At 48.7% G+C, this 21,325-nt stretch overlaps 4 protein-coding genes across 4 annotated transcripts, besides 1 other annotated feature; 2 read left to right on the top strand and 2 right to left on the bottom strand.

Annotated features, from left to right (window-relative positions):
• Positions 1–164: 164 nt before the first annotated feature.
• On the top strand, positions 165–1,901 carry FPSE_09493 (uncharacterized protein; the record flags this gene model as incomplete). The annotated part of the gene is made up of 4 exons (XM_009262610.1): positions 165–197; positions 254–373; positions 430–616; positions 664–1,901. 4 exons carry the CDS (start codon positions 165–167, stop codon positions 1,899–1,901), a joined length of 1,578 nt encoding a protein of 525 aa, XP_009260885.1.
• Positions 1,902–6,975: 5,074 nt separating this feature from the next.
• FPSE_09494 (uncharacterized protein) lies at positions 6,976–11,772 on the top strand (the record flags this gene model as incomplete). The annotated part of the gene is made up of 4 exons (XM_009262611.1): positions 6,976–7,663; positions 7,806–8,845; positions 8,894–11,320; positions 11,377–11,772. The coding sequence occupies 4 exons, from the start codon at positions 6,976–6,978 to the stop codon at positions 11,770–11,772; spliced, it is 4,551 nt and encodes a 1,516-aa protein (XP_009260886.1).
• Positions 11,773–12,682: 910 nt separating this feature from the next.
• On the bottom strand, positions 12,683–14,041 carry FPSE_09495 (uncharacterized protein; the record flags this gene model as incomplete). The annotated part of the gene is made up of 4 exons (XM_009262612.1): positions 12,683–13,175; positions 13,222–13,432; positions 13,493–13,665; positions 13,722–14,041. 4 exons carry the CDS (start codon positions 14,039–14,041, stop codon positions 12,683–12,685), a joined length of 1,197 nt encoding a protein of 398 aa, XP_009260887.1.
• Positions 14,042–16,726: 2,685 nt separating this feature from the next.
• FPSE_09496 (uncharacterized protein) lies at positions 16,727–18,178 on the bottom strand (the record flags this gene model as incomplete). The annotated part of the gene is made up of 1 exon (XM_009262613.1): positions 16,727–18,178. The coding sequence occupies one exon, from the start codon at positions 18,176–18,178 to the stop codon at positions 16,727–16,729; it is 1,452 nt and encodes a 483-aa protein (XP_009260888.1).
• Positions 17,507–17,651: a microsatellite.
• Positions 18,179–21,325: the final 3,147 nt, after the last annotated feature.

Below are 21,325 nucleotides of genomic sequence, written 5' to 3'. Positions count from 1 at the left end.
CGAGCCACAGACTGATGGTCTTGTCAGGGTCGGAGCTCGGAAAGCACGTACCGAATCGTTAATTGGGAGCTGCCCAGGGTCCAGTGAGTGAGTGGTTCGACACTTTCCCAACGCCATCGTGAGGGCTTGCAAACTAACATCTCGGTTCGTTGGGCTTGAAAAAAATGGCTGCAATTCCTGGCTCGACTGGGGGTCCGGTAACTACATCTCAATTGGCACTTTGGGGAGGCCAGAATGTCTGACATTGCAATAGGCTATGGACCCTTTCAGCAAGCTTCATTCCGACACAGGTTCTTTGTTGCACGAAGCAGAGGCGAGGCCTGAATTTCAACAGACCCAGGATGAAGTTATGCAACGGCGCATGGCCCAAGTGGTAAGAATTCTGAGACAATCTTTGGTTTTTCAGTCAGATCTGGACTAATTCCGTAGATCGAAGATCAGCTGTTGGCGCCCATGACCGTTAACGTGCTTGGAGTTCATGGTGCGGTCAATACACGAATGGACTTCCTCGACCCCATTTTCCTCCCAATCGTTGCCAACAAGAACAACGAAAACTCGACTGTCGGTGGTGTTGTAAACACCCTCCGCATTGCTAGCCAGAAGCTCGACGGTCTACGTGCGTTTTTGTACTCTTTTCATGCCACCAATCTAACTGGTTTATAGAAATCTTCCAACCTGAACCCGAAATCTTCATTACATCCGCACAGCAGACAGACCCCTCCACCTCGCCCACCGATGTAAACATCGACATCCTAGTCAAGGAGCTCTCTCGATTCAAGCTGCAAACTGGTACCGATGTCGGCAACGGAGAGGGTTCTGCCTACGGTTCGCTGCTATGGCGAAACATGTTTGGTGGTGCCGAGATGCTCGAGTTGAACGCCAAGGCTGGTACTCGTACACGATCGGCTTACAGCGCCAACCTTACTGCGCCTGTCTTTAGCAACTCCGACATGAGGATATCATTGGAGGGTCTAGCTTCTGCTGCCGAAAAGCCTTGGGCGTCGCATGAGGAGGTTCTCAAGGGCGGAAACCTGCGGTTTACTTGGCTTAACGAACAGCGTGACCAGCAGTCCGTTGAGTACTCTGGTATCTGGCGACAAATTACTGGTTTGGCCGAGGGTGCCAGTGCAACTGTACGAGCAGATGCTGGTGACTCTATTAAGAGCGCTATTAAGCACACATTCCGCAGGGAGAGACGTGACAACCCCCAACTTCCCCAGAGCGGTTATATGATTCGATCCGGTCTTGAGATTGCCGGTCTTGGTCCTCTTGCTGGTGATGTTGCTTTCTCCAAGGGTGAGATTGAGGTCGGCGGTGCTGTCCCTGTCCCCCTCCCTGGTATCCATGGACGAACAGGTATCTCCATCGGCGGTGGACTTAGACTAGGCATGCTCTCTCCTCTCCCCCTCGGTTATGAGTTTGGTGGCAATCTTCGCTCCACTCGCGTAAACGATCGCTTCCAGCTTGGAGGCCCAACGGACGTTCGAGGCTTCAAGCTTGGTGGCCTGGGCCCTCATGATGGTCTCGATTCCGTTGGAGGCGATGTCTTCGCTGCTGGCAGTGTCAACATGCTCCTCCCTGTACCTTATAGGGGTCCTGACTCCGGTCTACGATTCCAGCTCTTTGCCAACGGTGGCCGTCTGGTCGCGCTCAAGGACCCCAAGAAGTCCTCCAGCGGTGGTGCCACAACAGAGCTGACTGGATCAGATGTCCGAAAGGGCTTGGTGAATGCCGTTGGTGAGGTCTTCAACGGTGTTCCCAGTGTTGCCGCTGGTGTAGGCTTGGTATATGCGCACCCTGTTGCGCGATTTGAGCTGAACTTTAGCTTACCCCTGGCTCTGAGAAAGGGGGAGGCTGCCACCAAGGGACTGCAGGTCGGTGTGGGAATCAACTTCTTGTAAACAAAAATATAGATATCCATGTAGCTTGAGATATCTAGCAATTCATATTTTCTTGGAGTTTATTTGTCCATTGTGATTTACCATGTCATCCGTCTAAGCAAGACACTCCATCGCATGCACCCGTTTACACTCTTTCCACTGGCAGATACTTGGAGGAAAGATAAAAAATATGGTAGAGCAAGTTACATCCTTCTTCCCTTCTTAATACAATTATTCCTAAACATGTATTAATTTCCAAAGTAGTCCATGACATTACTTTCGCAAAAAATACAGCTTGCTCCAGGTTAGGTTTACCAATACAACATCAGTTCATCTAGAAACCAAGAGTGTGGTGTTCTCATGTATTAACATTCGATGCGGTTCGAACATGCAAAATGCAAAAGAAGAGTGATGCAGTGGGTGAAGTGGTTTTAGTTTTTTTTAGGTGGTAGTTTTTTTGTGGTTTGTAGGCTCTAGGAGCGTATACCACTGCACCACTCTCCGACAGTATGTTGACATAACTTAACTTATAAAGGGTAGACACAGTCCGGAAGATGTAAAAATATGGGATTCGAACTTGAAAAAGGCAAAAGAAGAGTGGTGCAGTGGGAGAGGTGGCTTTTAGGTAGAGAGTTTGTTTGTGGTTTGTAGGTTTTTTTCAGGAGAGATACCACTGCACCACTCTCCGACAGTATGGTCACATATTTTAGCATATAAAGGTTAGGTACAGGCAGTCGAACGTGGCTTGACTGTCTGTCAAAAGTCGCACTGGCCACCACGCCTCTATTGTGATGATGTCGAGGAGTTGACAACACCGCTCTAGTACACAACCACAACCACAACCACAACCACAACACGATGTTGTCTTGTACGATATCAAAACACACACATGCAGTATAGATATCGCAAAAGAAAACCACTATGTTTGGTAGTTTCCTAAAAAAGAGCGAGTCTGATTTCCACAGCCTGAAAGGAGTTCGAGTTCCACAAGTTCTAAAGGTGTAAATATCTTTCGATGCTGCTCGAAGACACTTCAGACAACATCGTGAGCAGGACACCTTGAAATCACGTTGAACATCTATAGTATCACCGTGTCTTGGTGTTCTCGAACCCCAAAAATGCAAAAAAAATAGTGAAGAGCGGTTGGGGAGTGGATGTTAACTTTTTTAGGTTCAGATTTGAAGGTTTATAGGTTTTGGACAGGATGCCACTGTGCCATCACGCTCTTCATTGGCATGGACAACATATTTTAATATTTAAAGCATAGACATAGACAGTGACACGTGTCATCGTAAAAAAAAAAAAAAAAAGATGACTCAGTGTGTACATACTGTACATACCGCGCCCCTGAGTTGATGTCGATGAGTCAACAATGTCGTTTGACACGATCAGTATGCCATCTTGTATAGCACAAGAGACATGCATAAAGTATAAATTGTGAAAAAAGAAGGAGAAGAACAGAATTTACCTGTTAAATAATTCCCTGATGTAGAATGTCCGAGTGCAATTGTTGTAGAAGGATGTGTTTGGAAGAGTGTCTTTCGGCGCTGTTCGATGACAGTCTGGCCGAGGTCACGGGGTGTCAAGCCACATTGAACATGCCCAACATGTCACGACGTGTTCTCGAACCCCAAAAATACAAAAATGAAGAGTGGGTGGTGTACAGTGGTTGAAGTGGTTGGTTTTAGGTTTTTTTTAGGTGGTAGGTTTTTTTGTGGTTTGTAGGAAACCACTGCACCACCCACTCTTCATTGTTTAGGATCTGAGATAACTCAATATATAAAGGTCAGTAGGCGCATTGACAGTGTCACCTGTTGAGAACGGAATCACGTCCTGTAACGTAAAAAACGGGAAAGTGGCGCTGTTGTGAGGATTTGTATAGTTGGCAGGAATCCTCACTTGGGCACTTGTTACCAGTTCTGTATAGTGATGGAAACACTTGCGCCATAATTTGTATTGACATAAACAACAGCGCTGTTATAAATATATAATGATAGGTCGTATGTCTCTGTCGGTTAATTTTTAATAAGTATATGCTGAATAGCAGAGTTATGTCCCATTGAGATACCTGTACGCGATAGACTGAACTGGGCCATGGAGGTTATATGAGGCTCTGTCACAATGCAAAAGCTCCTAGTGATTGGCTTACAGCCCAATGCTACAGAATATTTACATAGGTGTATGTCTCCACAGCGGCCCATACGACTTGCTGTAAATTCTGACTTCGTGCAAATATCCCCTCGTGAATACTGTAGTCAGCATTCGACAGCTCACGGAACTAAGAGGCACAGTATCCATTCAGCTCGACCCCTGCAGGAGTAAGACGGACAGATACGGACAAACAAAGCGACGCACAGGCACATCTAAGATACACTCATTTGTGGCCACGTTAGTGTATCAATATATTGAGGTCGTTTACGAACAGTTTTGAGGTCGTTTAGCAATGTAGTCTTGGTGTTAGTTCAGCGGACTTTGTTGCGGAGCGGGCCTCGTTCATGATCGACCTTGCCCTTGTTAGCCATACTTACGCAAAAAGGGACAAAGGCGTCAAATATTGCGGGGATCTTTGAGATGAGGTGTAAGATTGGAGGGGTCTCTTTTCCCGTGACTTCGCAAAGATCGCATTCGCGTTGGTGGGCGGATTATTTTGGTGAGGAACCCTGCTCGTGTGTAATTAGAGGCGCGGGACTAGCATTCCACTCAGCTTTGGATCTCGTGTTATTTGGGGCTATGGTTAAGAGCTGAGAGGCAGCCGTAAGTGGTACATAGTAATAAGTGCAGCATCTTGACTTTTATTGTATTGCATTGTGACATGGCATGCGTGAGATGGAAAAAAGGGTTTCAGGGATCGCCAACGCCAAGATCACAATCAAGAGTAGCTTAATCGGATCTCGATTACCCCGATCGAAAAGCAAACAAATTTTGTATCCGGACAAGGCACGGATGCTAATTTCATCGTGGCATTTCAGTATACTAGGTTTACCTCATCGAGGTGAGATATGGCGAAAGCTGAAGATGCATGATTGATATTCTGTAGTACAACTCAAAACTGCATAAAACGGGCTCAATCTGACTCAGTCACTGATGGGTACTATGTTGCAACGTTGGATCTGATTATGGGCGATTGATCTTGGTACCAACAGTGCATCACCATTGATCGGGTCCAACTCCGCAAAAGGGTCAAAACAAGGTATAAATGTCATTAATTTAGAAAGAGTCTTAGGCCAATTGCCATTGACAGCATTGAAAGTGGAAATAAGAAGTAAAGCATCCCCTATTAGCGGTTTAGTCAATTAACGGAGTCGGATTTTAACAAGAGTCCGAATGTCAACTCCACCAAACATGTACTTGTACCGTACGCAATAGTTGCTCTAGTCTCTTCACATGAGCCTATTACAACAGTCGCTGAACGAGGATTCACATGGGAATTTAGCAATGTTTACGCTGACAGCCAAGCACTTTATCAAGACCTATCGAGTCACTTTCAACCCGGAGGAAAGGATAATGAGTGAGACGAGACTGTCAGCACCAAATAAGGAAACCAACCAATCAGAGCAATTACCGGGGAGATTATTCCCCCGATCCAGACTGTGATGTGATTGGTGGCGGGGACGGATTCCTCCAAGACCCCGACGATGGGAATACGCGGTTTCGCACCCAAGTTTTTTTGGACATTGCAGTAATTAAGGAGTCTTTTTTTCTCGTCTGTGGAGAGAGAGGATCAGCCTTTTTAAGGAGAGATGACTAGGTCATGAAAGATACGGCAATTGAATGCGAATGTTACGTCGTCAGGCCTGCCGGCACATGGGAATACGTATTCGAATTGAAGATCCCGCTTTTTAGAGGGTTTTCAGGTACAGCACAGGTACAGAGGTACAAGGACTGGCCGAAGAATTAAAGTTGGATTGCAGCAGCGCCGTTTGATTTGGCCGGGTATGTCCCCAGCGCAAGACATGGATGTTGCGTGATAGAATTCCCTTTTCTCGGAAGTATTTTCTAAGCTGAGGTGAGCCTTTGCAACCAACAGCTTGTAATTAACCATTGGTGCCTGTAACAGTTATCTCCTCTTGACCCAAGGTTGTACGACATTGTCAAGGAGTTATCTCTTGGATGCATGTACCTATTACGGTCTACCAAACCAAAGGTTCCAGTTGCAAACTTGGTGGGGCATGGAGACACAGAGACATGGATTTCATTCCCGGGATCCTTCGCTTGGTAGCCCCAAGTGTCGGAGTCTGAAGCCAACCCGTTATCCGCTTTTATCCTGTTTGGGTCTTACTCATATTTGCTCATAGGCACGCTTTGATGGTGAGTGGTCTTAAATGTTTGCACGCCCCTAGTCGGCTCGGGTTCTTGTAAGCATGCGAAAACGTGTCAGTAGAGTGAAAGTGCTGCGGACTTTGTAGCATCATCAAACATGGTTCTCCGGGTTTGGTCTACTTGGAGGGATCTTCTCTTTGACTCAGTCACTGTCTGATAGTCGTGGATGTTGGTGGCTTTGGGTAAAAATATAAATGTATAATAGAGAGCGGCCGCCCTCACATGCAGTAATGCTTGACACTGACAGTTGCAAGCCGCGACCGCATCCGATTGCTCTTCCAAAAGACGCGCTAGAATTTAGTGGTTCACCCTCCGTTGTCGTCTATACTTCGCTTTACGGTTAGTGCCCGACCCACACGAGTTTATCTCCATCTGTTTGAAAGGCAGGAGGCGTTGGACGGGGATCAACGACCAATTTGTCTGGCTTTACATACATATCCTCCTTCCTCCCTCCTCGTTTCGACTCTGGTCCCTCTTTCTTACACGTCTTGTCTTATAGGATTACTTGATCCTTCCATGATCTGATCGACTGTCTTTTCTCTGTCGATCCTTAGAAACATTTTTAATACCCTTCCTTATTACGTTGTTTTTAATCTACCTACATTATAATCTCATCCAACAACAACACCAACCAATTTAGTCACCACACCCGAATAACCTTTTTTCGCATCGCATACGGAATTGTCAAAGCAACTTCGTCTACTGGGTCGCTAATACCCAACCCGCGAAGCTCAATTGCGAGATCCCCTGGTAGATTCTGCCGTCACATTTCATAATGTCGGCTCTCTACGGGATCAACGCCAACAACGACGCCACAGCTGCAAAGCAGGGTGCGCCCGGCGCTGGCTCGACAGGCAATAACGTGCCGCTCGCCGATCAGCATCAAAATTCAACTGACGAAGCGATTAACGAGAAACCACCGACTTCATCACCCGCCGACACTCTTGGCAAGGGCGACGACGAAGATGATTCTGAGATGGAGCGTAGAACCTCTATCGTTCAGGCCCTTGCGCGCTCTTACTCTCATGCCTCTGCCTCTCACCCCGGCGGACAGAACCCTTTCCAGGCTGGCGAGGATTCACCTCTGAACCCCAACTCTCCCAACTTCAACGCTCGCGAATGGGCCAAGTCTATTGTCGCCCTGGTGCGCCAGGATGGCAACAGTTTCCGATCCGCTGGTGTTTGCTACCAGAACCTCAACGTTTACGGTTATGGTGGCGCCAGCGATTACCAGTCCGACGTTGGCAACGTTTGGCTAGGTCTCGAGGATGTTATCGGCCGAGTCACCGGCAGAAGTCAACAGCGCATTGATATTCTGCGCAACTTTGACGGTGTTGTCCACGCTGGTGAGATGCTTGTCGTTCTTGGACCCCCTGGTGCTGGTTGCTCTACCACCCTCAAAACCATCGCCGGTGAGCTCAACGGTATCTACGTCGACGACGGTTCATACTTCAACTACCAGGGTAAGTGAACTCACAAAAAGGGGTGTTTTGGTTTCAAGAAACTCGACCGCGCTTGTAATTGAGCAACGCGGGCTTGTCTCGTGTGAAACACGCCTCTGTACACATGCGCTTCAAGATCAGTATCACTAACATTGCGTCACAGGTTTGTCCGCCAAGGAGATGCACTCTCATCACCGAGGTGAAGCTATTTACACCGCTGAAATCGATGTTCATTTCCCCATGTTGTCAGTTGGCGATACCCTCACTTTCGCCGCACGCGCTCGACAGCCTCGTCAGCTTCCCCAAGGCTTGAACCGGAACGACTTTGCCGACCACCTTCGCGATGTCGTCATGGCCATGTTTGGTATTTCTCACACCGCCAACACCCGCGTCGGTAACGAGTACATTCGTGGTGTCTCTGGTGGTGAGCGCAAGCGTGTTACCATTTCCGAGGCTGCCCTGTCTGGAGCTCCTCTGCAGTGCTGGGATAACTCTACTCGAGGTCTCGACTCTGCCAACGCCATCGAATTTTGCAAAACCCTCCGTCTGCAAACCGAACTTTTCAACAACACCGCCGTTGTGTCCATCTACCAATCTCCTCAAAGCGCCTACGACCTGTTTGACAAGGCGACCGTCATCTACGAGGGTCGACAAATCTTCTTTGGTCGCGCTGATGCTGCCAAGCAGTACTTTGTCAACCTGGGTTTTGAGTGCCCTGCTCGCCAGACCACTCCTGATTTCCTCACCTCCATGACTGCTCCCAACGAGCGAATCGTGCGAGATGGATTCAAGGGCAAGGTTCCCCGCACCCCCGATGAGTTTGCGACTGCCTGGAAGAACAGCGCCGAGTATGCTGCTCTTCAGGTCGAGATTGAGAACTACAAGGTTGCCCATCCCATCGATGGCCCTGACGCTGAGGCTTTCCGTGCCTCCAAGCAGGCCCAGCAGGCCAAGAGTCAGCGTCTCAAGTCGCCTTTCACCCTCTCCTACATGCAGCAAATTCAGCTTTGCCTGTGGCGTGGATGGCTGCGACTCAAGGGTGACCCTGCTATCACAGTTGGTTCTCTTATTGGTAACTTTGTCATGGCTCTTATTATCGGTTCCGTCTTCTATAACCTGAATGAGACTTCAAGCAGTTTCTTTCAGCGTGGTGCTCTCCTCTTCTTTGCTGTTTTGATGAACGCTTTCGCTAGTGCTCTCGAGGTAAGTCTGCAGAAACTTGTATTCATGTTCAATGCTAACCATAAATAGATCCTGGTCCTGTACGCGCAACGTCCGATTGTAGAAAAACATAGTCGGTACGCTCTCTATCATCCGTCAGCCGAAGCCATCGCCTCGATGCTTTGCGATCTACCGTACAAAGTCGCCAATACGATCGTCTTCAACCTTACGCTTTATTTCATGACAAACCTGAAACGAGAACCAGGAGCCTTCTTCTTCTTCATCCTGATGTCCTTTGTTGTCGTTTTGGTCATGTCCATGATCTTCCGTACCATCGCCTCCGCTTCCCGTAGTCTCTTCCAAGCTCTTGTCCCCGCCGCTATCCTCATTCTGGATCTCGTCATCTTTACTGGTTTCGTCATTCCCAAGCGTTACATGCTCGGATGGTGCAAGTGGCTTTACTACATTGATCCTATTGCCTACGCTTTCGAGGCTGTCGTTGTCAACGAGTTCCACAACCGAGATTACGAGTGCGACCAGTTCATCCCCAACCCTGGAGTCACTGGATACGCCGACGTTCCTTCAGGCAGCCGCGTGTGCAGTGCTGTCGGTGCCCAACCTGGAAAATCTGCTGTCAATGGTGACCGCTACGCTGAGATGCAATTCGGCTACAAGTGGGAGAACCGCTGGCGTAACTTTGGTATTGTCATCGCTTGGATCATCCTCTTCACCATTACCTACATGACTGCCGCCGAACTTGTTTCTGAGAAGAAGTCCAAGGGTGAGGTTCTGGTCTACCGACGTGGTCACAAGCCTGCCGCCGTTGCCAATGCCGAGAAGAAGCACAGCGACCCCGAGGCTGCCATGGCTCACATTGGCCCTATGGTTACTGCCGAAAGAACCCGCAGCCGAGCTAGTGGAACCAAGCAGGCCGGTGGTATGCTTCAGGAACAGACCTCCGTTTTCCAGTGGCAGGATGTCTGCTATGAAGTCAAGATCAAGGACGAGACTCGCCGCATTTTGGATCACGTCGACGGTTGGGTTAAGCCCGGTACTCTGACTGCCCTTATGGGTGTTTCTGGTGCTGGTAAAACCACTCTTTTGGATTGTTTGGCCGATCGTACTTCTATGGGTGTCATCACAGGCGAGATGTTGGTTGACGGTAAACCTCGAGACATGTCCTTCCAACGCAAGACTGGTTACGTCCAGCAACAGGACCTGCACCTCCAGACTTCCACCGTCCGAGAAGCCCTCAACTTCAGTGCCCTCCTCCGCCAGCCCGCTCACGTCCCTAAGCAAGAGAAGCTCGATTATGTCGAGCAGGTCATCAAGCTGCTCGATATGGAAGAATATGCCGACGCTGTCGTTGGTGTTCCTGGTGAGGGTCTCAACGTCGAGCAACGTAAGCGTCTTACTATCGGTGTCGAACTTGCTGCCAAGCCTCCTCTGCTGTTGTTCGTTGATGAGCCTACCTCTGGTCTCGACTCTCAAACCTCTTGGGCTATTTTGGATCTTCTCGAGAAGTTGACAAACGCCGGCCAAGCCATTCTTTGCACGATTCATCAGCCCTCTGCCATGTTGTTCCAGCGCTTCGACCGACTCCTCTTCCTGGCCAAGGGTGGTAAGACGGTGTACTTTGGTGATATCGGCGAGAACTCCCACACCATGACCAGCTACTTTGAACGCATGAGTGGCCACACATGTCCCCCTGAGGCCAACCCTGCCGAATGGATGTTGGAAGTCATTGGCGCTGCTCCTGGATCTCACACCGAACTCGATTGGTTCCAAACCTGGCGCGACAGCCCTGAATGTCAAGAGGTCAAGGCCGAACTGGAGCGTATCAAGCGAGAGAAGGAGGGCGTCGACGACACCGACGTCGATGATGGCAGCTACCGCGAATTCGCCGCTCCCTTTATGGTTCAATTCAAGGAGGTCCTCTACCGCGTGTTCCAGCAGTACTGGCGTACTCCTGTTTACATCTACTCCAAGGCCGCCCTTTGCTCCCTGGTCGCTCTCTTCATCGGTTTCGTCTTCTTCAAGGCTCCCAACACTATCCAGGGTCTCCAGAACCAAATGTTTGCCATCTTCAACTTGCTCACTATCTTTGGTCAACTGGTACAACAGTCTATGCCTCAATTCGTCATCCAACGTTCTCTGTATGAAGTCCGCGAGCGCCCTTCAAAGGTTTACTCTTGGAAGATCTTTATGCTGTCGCAACTTATTGTGGAGCTTCCCTGGAACTCTCTAATGGCCGTCATTATGTTCTTTGGATGGTACTATCCCGTCGGTCTTTACCAGAACGCCTCTGATGCCGGTCAAACTACCGAGCGTGGCGCCCTCATGTTCTTGCTACTATTGGCCTTCCTCATTTTTACAGCTACCTTTTCTACCATGATCATCGCTGGATTCGAAACAGCTGAGGGTGGTGCCAACGTTGCCAACTTGTTGTTCATGCTTTGCCTGATCTTCTGTGGTGTCCTCGCCGGCAAAGACACTCTTCCCGGCTTCTGGAAATTTGTAAGTTGTTTCAACCTCACAGCCTCCCATTGCACAGCACTAATCTAGAATCCCAGATGTATTACGTGAGTCCATTTACCTACCTGGTAGGAGGCATGTTAGCAACAGGCGTCGCCAACACAGACGTCAAATGCGCCAGCAACGAACTCGTCCCCATCGTCCCACCCAACGGCTCGACCTGCGCAGAGTACATGGGCGACTACATCAACAAAGTGGGCGGTTACTTTGTCGACCCTGACGCCACGCAAACTTGCGAGTTCTGCACTATCGACAAGACAAACAGTTTCCTTACCGGCGTCAACATCGACTACGCCGACCGTTGGCGCAACTTTGGCCTTCTCTGGGTTTACATTGCTTTCAACATGGCCTTCGCGCTCTTCATCTACTGGCTTGCGCGCATGCCTAAGAAGAGCTTTAAGAAGGCTGAGAAGAAGAAGGCCGTCAAGGCTTGAACGAAAAAATAAAGAAAATTGCTGTCTTGTGTTATGTATGAGATGGAGAAAATGATTCGATACGAGGTGGATTTTTGTTTTTGATACCTATTCTAGATTGGCGAGAAGCCTTTTTATCATAGACAGCACAGCATGCATGTATGCTCCCATGTACATACGACCTTTTTAGACACTGTAATATGTTGGACAGAACAGACAGATGTGGGATGGTGTAGGAATATCCATACCCCCCTTTCAATGAACAGAATTTCTTATTAACTTTGGACTTGATTATGTGACCTTGATAGCGAATGTTTACATCAAGATGTGTGTTAAGACTTGATACGAACAGGCTTCTTAGACTACCTATTTTTATACCCTGAGACTTGGGAGGCCATCGTTTCTGTTACCAACAGGGGGGGAACTCCGTACGTTGACTTACAGGATTCATCAAATCAGACTGTTCTGCTGTAACTGTTCCGCTATTATCATGGTAGCATGTCCACGTACTTCAAGGACTCAAACTATATAGCAAGTAACAGAGTTGACCTCTGAGCTTCAGAGTATAAGAACAAACAGTCCAAGGGTCTGGTCTAAGCAACATAAACCGACTTCATCTCCTATGCCTGAGTAGAACATCATTTGATTGCGCTAACTACTGTTGCACTATATATAACAAACAGCCAAGCATCTTGTATGCCAGAAGAATGTAACAAGGAAATCTATCTACCCAATTGCGCCTTTAAATGATATATTGCCACCGGCTCTCGGCTTTCCGATGCAACCTTTGTACGCCAAGTCAGACTCCAGAGTTTTCCCATGCTTCATGTGTTTTACATTGCTAGATATCGTTAAATCGTTATTGTGTCGGTAGCCGCTGCTGCGCCGCATTGTCGGTGTATGGGCGGGTTTGAAGTTCGGTGGTGCAGGTTCAGCTTTCGGTCATGCCGACGCTGGGGTTGAGTGGTTTCCGAGCGTGTATGTTGTAATAGGGGAAGTAAGTGTGGTACCTCGGCAGCCCATTGACTTCTTCCATCAAGCATTTGCGGACCTCGACGAGGAACATTTCGATTTGAATCAAAGTCCAGCCGAGGCCATCGCGGAAAGGACGTCGGGATAGACCGACGAGACCCCACATTACAGCGTCGCGCATAACATGGCCACACTCTTGAAGTCGCGGCTTCTTTGCCCATGGCCCAACGGGACACTTGTAGCTCTTTGTTGTGATGTTTTCGAAACCCGCTTGAGCAAGCTCGCCGTGGACGTAGTTGATGCCGTGCATGTCGCTGCCGAGAGCAGCCATGCCCTCTTTCAGGTACCTGCACCAGTCGCGCCAAGCATAGGGTCCATCGCACGAGTTATCGTCGGAGGCCGCTACGAACAGAAATTCCTGGACTTCTACATAACCTCCGGGTTTTAGATGCCTGCTTAAATTAGTTTGTAGTCAAAAAACGTGATTGGTCAACATACTTCCAGATTCGGTCCCAGAGCTGTTCTCGGTCCTTTATCGAATGAAGAGTATGGCGAATGTGGATATAGTCGAACGAGTCCTCGTTATATGTCCAACCAGCTTCATGCTCAATGTCATCGACAAAAAAGAGGGCGTTTTCAGGAACCCAGTCAGGCTGGATAGGTGAGAGGTCCATGCCGTGGAATTGTGTGTTGGGGTAGTTGTCAGCAACTATTTGGTGTTAGCCAATTGCTCACATTGGTGTTTCAGAGTCGTCTCGGGAAGCCTTACGATCGATGCACCATCTCCCTATTCCCGTACCCAGATCGAGTACCTCGGCACCCTTTTCCAAGACACGGTCGATTGGGGCAAAGAACAGTCTATCGTCGCATAGGTAGACGGTCAAATTGTGCTTGAGCTCTTCACGATCCTGCTCGACTTCATCGTTGGGGAAAAGATATTTCCTAGAAAAGTATGTTAGGCGATTGTTTCTTTAGGCGAGTATTTATAGATTCCGGACCCTTGTTTATAAGAATGATATCTGAGACCGCCATCGACGATGTGCTGTCGTATGCTATCGGTCAAGCTGCGCGTTTCGTCGAGGTCGTCAGTGGCATACTCGCCGCGCTCAATGCTCTGTATCAGGGCAGCTTCATGGGTGGAACCGACGGTGAGCGGAGAGACGATGGAAGAGTCCGGCGATGGGGGAACCATTTGGGGTTGAGTAAGCTGATTAATATTATTATTATGTGTATCGTGGGATGTCGTTGGTCGAGATTCGCAGTCTTTTTGTGAAGACTCGTTGAATTGGCGATTAAACGAGGTTGGCGGCGAGTTCATTGTGGTAGAGCGTAGAGAGTAGAAGGCATACCACGGTATACATAAGTTGTTGTCGATCTTGTGTTTAGTGTTGAAAGTTGAAACCGAGGCAGTAGAGTTTGGAAAAGGTTCGAGAACAGAACGGGAAGGAGAGATGCGCTACGTTAGACTGGCACAGCTACAGCACGGGTAGGCAGGTACGGCAAGTATCGAGCGGGAAGGAAGGCGCTGGTCCGGGTCGGAGGATGATGAATCAATGGCTTACGTCACGACGTGGAGCCCCTATAATGGTCGAGATAGAGATGTTAATTTCTGCAGATGTTGAAATGAAACCAGAAGAGTCGAGGTTGAAAAGGGAAAGAGAAAGTCACAAACGAAGGGTCCAGGATTGTCGGGACGGGCGGTACACAGTTTAAAACGAAGAACCTGGGAGAAGAGAGCGAAGCAAGGCTAACTAGTTAGGTTAGGTTAGGTTGGGAACTTCAAAACGGAACTACGATACTGTTAGTACATAATGGGAATAGAAGCTATCAAGGGAAAAGGGTAAAAAAAGAGGGGAGGAATATGCAGGCCCTGTTGATGATTATTAAAACAATAGACCCAGTCCTCAGTCCCCAGTGCAAATATGTGATATTGACTCGTGCCTCGGTTTGTAATATCAGCTCTACATTGTTATATGTGATACTATGTGATATGTATGCACTGTGAGCTACTCTCATCCTTCATCCTGATGGGCTGAAAGAGCTATACCGACACTCTGGGAAATTGTCAATGTGGTGGCTGCTCTGCGTCTCTCCCCCGGACAGTCCCAGGCTGTTGGTACGCATTACCCTTTGCCGCAGCAAGGATGTGTCTTTCTCATCACAATCTGTGGGTCCGAGGGTTACTCTACCCAGTTACAGTTACACTGCAAACCCAATGGAGGATTTCTTTCGGGTAGTAAAAAAAAGTAAATTAAAATAAAACTCCATGATATCCGTCACGTCGGAACAGTTCAACGGTTAGACCTCTACTAGTTCAACGAACCGAGACCAAAGCAAAGACGGCTCAGAATATTCGCTAACAAAAAAGGTCGCATTCTAAACTCATTCAGGCAAATCATCATCCTTCATCCTTGGTCATTTCCCACTTCCTTGGGCTTGGGTCGGTTCTTTTTCTTAGTGTATCCCACCGCGTGGATTGCACCATCCCGCATCGAATAAAACCTCCAATCACAAGACAAGTTTGTGTGCCAAAGACGGTTTCTTTTTTTCTTTTTTTCTTTTTCTAGAAGCAAACTACTATTATCTCGTCATATCAGGCCATTTGTATGTTTGACCAAAACGGGATGGTACATCATTGACAGCTCAGTAATGACAGACCGACAGACAATGCATGGTTCTAATACGAGTTTGTTCTTCCCAGGATAATAGATGGCCTCATACCATCCTGCAACACTGCATACCTTGGCGTTCCCTTGTGTCGGGTACAGCAAACGCACAGCTAATTAACAATACAACACAGTCGTCATTCTAGAAAATTGACATCTGACACGGCATATTCGGAAGTAAGCCAGGTTCCTTGCCCGTTACCACCTCGGTCTGCCTTTCTGCCCCTCTCGGTCTCACAAACGAATTGCAAATGGAATATGGACCCTGAATTGAAAAAGAGTGGATGAGAAAGTTTCCTGCTAATAACAAAACAGGGATATCCTTTCTGTATGGAGCTCGTTATAAAACCTTGATTTTAGGCACCCATTAATGGCCGGTACCGAGATGTAAATCTGCTACAGAGCATTACTCTATTATACTATACTGGCATCACGTTACTCTTTGTCTATGTATGAACTGTTGTTGCAGAAGCAGTAGCTAAACAATGTAAATGTTCATACATACAAGAACCTCATAAAGACCTTTGCCTTGTCGGCATCAGCACGGACTACTTTGTCGTAAATAGTGGATTGTTACAAGCATCGTCTTGTTTAAACATCTCGGCCGATACAAAAGTTCATGACCCGCACTGCCGGGCAAACGGAGCCAAGATCCACATCGCCTTTTAACCAAACCATGTCCCTGTTCCGTCCCCGTTGCGTCTGTCGGGACAGGCACAAGTCTAGTCATGTACTTCCAACGTCTAACCTTCTTTGATATGTACTCATAGTTACTCATAAGCTTGAGTCGTTGTACCCCTCCCTTTTGCATCTGCAGGGGGTGTTCACTGCATGTTCCTTGCTTCCGATAGACTTGAGACAAATCTGCATGTAAGATGGAGGCAGTGAACAAAAGCAAAGAGATAAGAGAAAAGAAGCATCAAATGTGGAGAGATGACAAAGCAAAGAGCCGACTGTTTTAAGCGAGACAAGCAAATATATCACATCACATTCAAAGCGTGGAGAGAGTAAAGATAAAGAGTCATAAGCCATATTAAAGCCGAAATTCTACTAATTTCTAATCGCCAAAAAGTAACCACCAGCGAAATTGGGATCGAAAAACAAGCCTAATCTATCCACAACAGATATCCCAGACCTGTATGTAACCCAAAGTTGAAGCCGACTGATGTAAGAATGAACCAAGAACGTTAAACGTTACACATGTGCCTGTTTCCTCTTGCCCGTTGCAAGCCAAACAAAGCCGTGAGTTGAGAATGCTAAACCGTGCCGAATGGCAAGACCGCCATCAGCATCATCGTGATGAAGAAATGGGGTTGAATTGAAGAAGTAGACACGCTCTACAGGAGGAAAGCGAAACCGGCAATGGCAGCGGCCACACCGGCAAAGGTCTTCTGGGCAGCACCGGCGGTAACGACGGGGTGCTCCTCAGGCTTTTGGGGCTTCTCGCTGGAGCCAGTCTCGGCAGGGGGAGCGGGGTGCTCAGGCTTGGGAGCAACAGGGTGCTCAGGCTCGGGGGCAGGGTGCCCGGGCTCAGGCTTAGGAGCAACGGGATGCTCAGGCTTGGGAGCAACGGGGTGCTCGGGCTTGGGAGCAACGGGATGCTCGGGCTTGGGAGCAACAGGGTGCTCGGGCTTGGGAGCAACAGGGTGCTCGGGCTTGGGGGCAACGGGGTGGACAGGCTTGACAGGGTGCTCAGGCTCAGGGACGACAACAACCGGGGGCTTGCCGATGGGCTTGGGGTGAGGAGCAGGGACGGGGTGGACGGGAGGGTGGACGGGCTCACACTCGCCGTGAGAGCACTTCTCGTAGGTGTAGCAGTCGTCCTTGCAGTCATCGAAGTACCATCGGTCATCATCGACATCGCAGACGAACTTGCGAGCGTAGTCGACAGAGTAGTGCTGGTCACGCTCACACTTGTTGCCGTAGCAGACAATGCGCTGGTTGCACTCCTCCTTCTCGTACGAGGCGTAGTGGCACTTTCCGCTGTTGCAGATCTTGAGCTGGTGCCATGTGTCGTCGTAGCACTCCTCGGGAGCGCAGAGACCATCGTGGCAGACAATCTGCCACTTAGTGCAGGTAGGGCAGTGAACCTGGGGAGCACAGTAGTTGCCGTAGCAGATGATGATGACGTTGGTGGGGATGATGGGGATGACCTGGGTGACAGTGGCAGTGGAAGTGGTGCCGTCCTCGGTGAAGGTGACGGTGGCAGTGGTGGTCTCGACGGGGAGAGTCTCGGTGACGAAGTCGGTGTTGATGACAGTGTCAGTCTCACCAGGGTTCACGCCGATAGCGACGTAAATGGAGAGAAGGACGTTGACCGAGACCTGTCGACGCATGAGAGCATCGCCAGAGAGGCCACCACAGTTCTGGGAATCATCGCCAGGGCAAGCAATGTCACACTGGTCAGTGGCAATGGAAGGAGAGGTGCTGAGGTCAAGAGTGTCACCACAGTAGCAGGTGTTGTCGTAAAGACCGAAGAAGTTGGAGCCCAAGCAAGAGATGGCGCACAGGTCGGCGTCGTTGTCCTCGCTGGAATAAGCCTGAGAGAAACCGGGAAAGCCGTTCTCGGAGGAAAAGCAGCCGAGGAAGTTGAAGCCATCAGGGTTTCCAATACCACCGGCAGCGGTAGTGGTCTCAGCAGCTGTACCGGTGGTAGCAGTGCCAGTCTCGGTGTCAGTGGCAGTACCGGTCTCGAAAGGAGCGGTAGTGCTGTTGGAGAATGTCATGGTGTTGAACTGAGCCGCGGCCAAGTTGCCCATGGCCAGGGCGAGGATCTCTGAGTAACGCATTTTGTTGATGGTTGATTCTTATGAGCGAATGACTGTGGGGGGTAACGACTGGAAACAGCTCTCGGAAGAGTAAGCGAAGGGATCGAGGATGTTTGAATTGCTTGATGCTGAGAAGAGAGAAATTGTTGTTTGGCCGGAATCAAGCTCTCTCTTTATACAAGATTCGGTCCCATACTGGAGGCTCAGATTGTATGGTCTCCCTTTGGGAAACACAGACCAAGCCCGCGCCGATAGTCTGACAGTGTGCCCTCGTCGACGAATGCATCGAGCCTAACGCGAACAGAGTCGAGTGTGCCGTGACGGTTGAGACATGGCGTTGTGGTCCAACAAGCAAAGAATGCGATGCCCCTGACTTGACATGTCTCACTTGACAGTTGTTGGTATTGGCTGCGTGCTGCCGAAAATCCCCGCCGCTTGAGCTGCACATGTGCTGAGATTACTCTAAATTCCAGATTAGCATGTATTGGGATAGCGCCGATCTCGCTCGGTGGTTGAGGAGTCTGTTAGTTGTCGGGAGGGAGCCACCGAGTGTGTGCTGAGACACTATCCTCCAAGGTCCTTTGGTGTTTTGTTTTCTTGGCAGATTCTTGCTGAGCATCCCTCAAAGGAGACGGGACTGTCTTTTTGCTTCCAGCACGCCGAATCGGGAGTGAAATTCCTCGTTATGCCTGCCTTTGTCTCTGGGAGATGGCAAGCGGTGTACGCGCATATCAATTTTGGTCGCCAAGAGAATAATCTCACTGCAAGCGCTGCTCCCATTCCTGAAAGCGTCAAAACAGCGTGTCAGAAACACCAGCCAAGTCCCTCGCCGTTGATATCGCGATATATGGGAGTAGAGTTTAATCTTTGTCAGTCAAGAATGTGCGTCATTGGTGACCAGGAATAGCAGATTGTATCTGAGTGTTTCGTGGCTTCGACGACAGCGCCATTGCCCTGACTATACTCACTTGAGTATAACCATGTTTTTCGCTTTCAGCGGTTCAGCACTCGAGACGAGCGGTAAAGATCGGCGATTGCGATGAGACGGTTGTTGATTTCCCTCCCTTGGAGTGGATGAAAACATTCTTTAGTCCAGTCCGGGGAAGGCAGGTTTGATGCATATCTCAAGACAACATTTGGGGCGAGACTTGCTTATCGGATGGCAGGACCGAAGGTACGAGACAGAACAGCGCATCAAGACAAGGCAAAGGCTAGAATGCGGTCCACACACAAGGGAAATTGCGGTGATGGTAGAAGAAAAAAGGTTGGTCCTACGAAGGGAGAAGCTGAGACACTGACACTGAAGCAAGTCAATAGCTCCAGTGGTTTAATGCGGGCCGAAAGTTGTTGCGGGGCATCACCTACACCCTAGGGGTTCAATATGGGTCGCTATATCGAGTACAGGGTAATTTATGGACGACTGAATGAGGGTCACTATTGCATAGTTTGTTCTCTAATGCATTTAAAATTCTATTGTTTCAAGTAAAATAGAAGTGATCAGATATTCGGCAAGGTTGTGTAGAATAGTCAAGTTGGGAGGCATATCTGGTACGTGATGTTTGGATTGTTGTCCCGTGTATAGAGGTGAGCAACTCAACACTGGAACTCGAACATCAAACCACCAACAACTATACCACATTGCATCAGACTTGGCAAGGAGCAATATCCTCCCAGACTTCATACATGATCCGCATTCTTTGGTAAATTATTGTTGGATCCGACATGGCGGACAGTTGTCAACTCCACTGTAGATCCCTAGACCCAAGGAAGCTTGTCAAATGCTTGACATATCATGCATATCACGATTGGTAGTGTCTGTGCACAATCAAGATAGTCGATCTTGGCTCGGTATAATAGTTCCGAAGGTCTTAGCGACTCTCACGATAGCATCCATTTACCTAGCTGAGCTTGTAGGTACTCTGAGCGAAAACTATGACGCGAGCATGAGGACTAGGAGCCCTTGATTCCTCCAAGAGGCTGTAACAATACCACAGAGCCATGCTCCCTGTGTAGCCTCTCCCGCCCGGTCCAAAACGTGCCGTGCCAAGGCGTTTTCATTGTCATGTGTAATACAAGACCTCATGCAAGGTTAGCATCCTCCCAAGGGGTTGTTGTTACACAGAGTCATGTCCGTAGCGATGGTTATCCCGCCATACATGGTCAGACAGTACCTGAAGATCATCTCATGTCTAATCTCCTATTCTTAGTAAATTTAAGCCGCAATTTAACAAGCAAGAATGCTGCAAGGAGCCATTCCCGCTTTTGATCGGAGCTTGTTTTAAGCTTGAATGCTGATCGAGAAAAACGCCAACGGGTTCACCAATTTCCTCTGCATCGCTTGTATTGTCAGGGCGAAGCCTCATTTGTCGCCTTATGCAAGCCTCTTGGTTCGATGGCTTGCACGGTAAATTAGCTATGCGAAAGGCTAAAACATTCCTCTATTTTGACCTCGAACGACTCACGGGATGGCATCAAGGGAGAGAGGTGGATAAGCTACTACGTCTCCCTTGCTTTGGACCATCTCACCGTGTTTCGTTTCTTTTTGTCTTGGCAAGATAGCAGTGCAAGTGGCCTTTTTGGTTCTCGTCGCATGCTTCATGTGAGACATTTGACGTTGCCCTTTAGGACGTTGCTTTGGTGTTGTCGTTCCTGAGGATTTCATAAGGATTGTTGCCCCTGATGGCAATGGATCAAAACAATTGCTGTCAACATCAACAGTTGAGATGTAAGCATCATCAACTTGGCCCTTGGATAATCCAGCCCTTTATCTTACAATTTATTCCGTTTTCTTCTATTCTTCCTCCTAAATAACATTACACGAACCTCGAGCCACTTTAGTGAAGTGCATCCACTTGGCAGCCCTCACTCATCATGTCTCCATCATGAGTACTGCTGCACAAACCCAACACTTTAGTCCTGTCAATTGACCTCAATTGCACTTACTTAATCCAATTGCCTTACCAAAACAATGATACACACCTCATATCATTCTCTGATAAGCTCATGATGGATCATGACAGCAAATAAAATTACATCTGCCCCTCCTCCAACAGCCGTGTTCATCAGCCGAGATCAACAGAGGGGGAGGGGTCGAAATGGAGACTCCAACTCCCATCATTGGATCCTTGATTGGACCCTTCATCTTCCACCCATGTCATCATGCCCATG

The sequence above is a fragment of the Fusarium pseudograminearum genome, chromosome 2 (assembly GCF_000303195.2).
Source record: "Fusarium pseudograminearum CS3096 chromosome 2, whole genome shotgun sequence".
Taxonomy (NCBI): Eukaryota; Fungi; Ascomycota; class Sordariomycetes; order Hypocreales; family Nectriaceae; genus Fusarium; species Fusarium pseudograminearum.
This window is presented reverse-complemented; position numbering and strand designations above follow the sequence as displayed.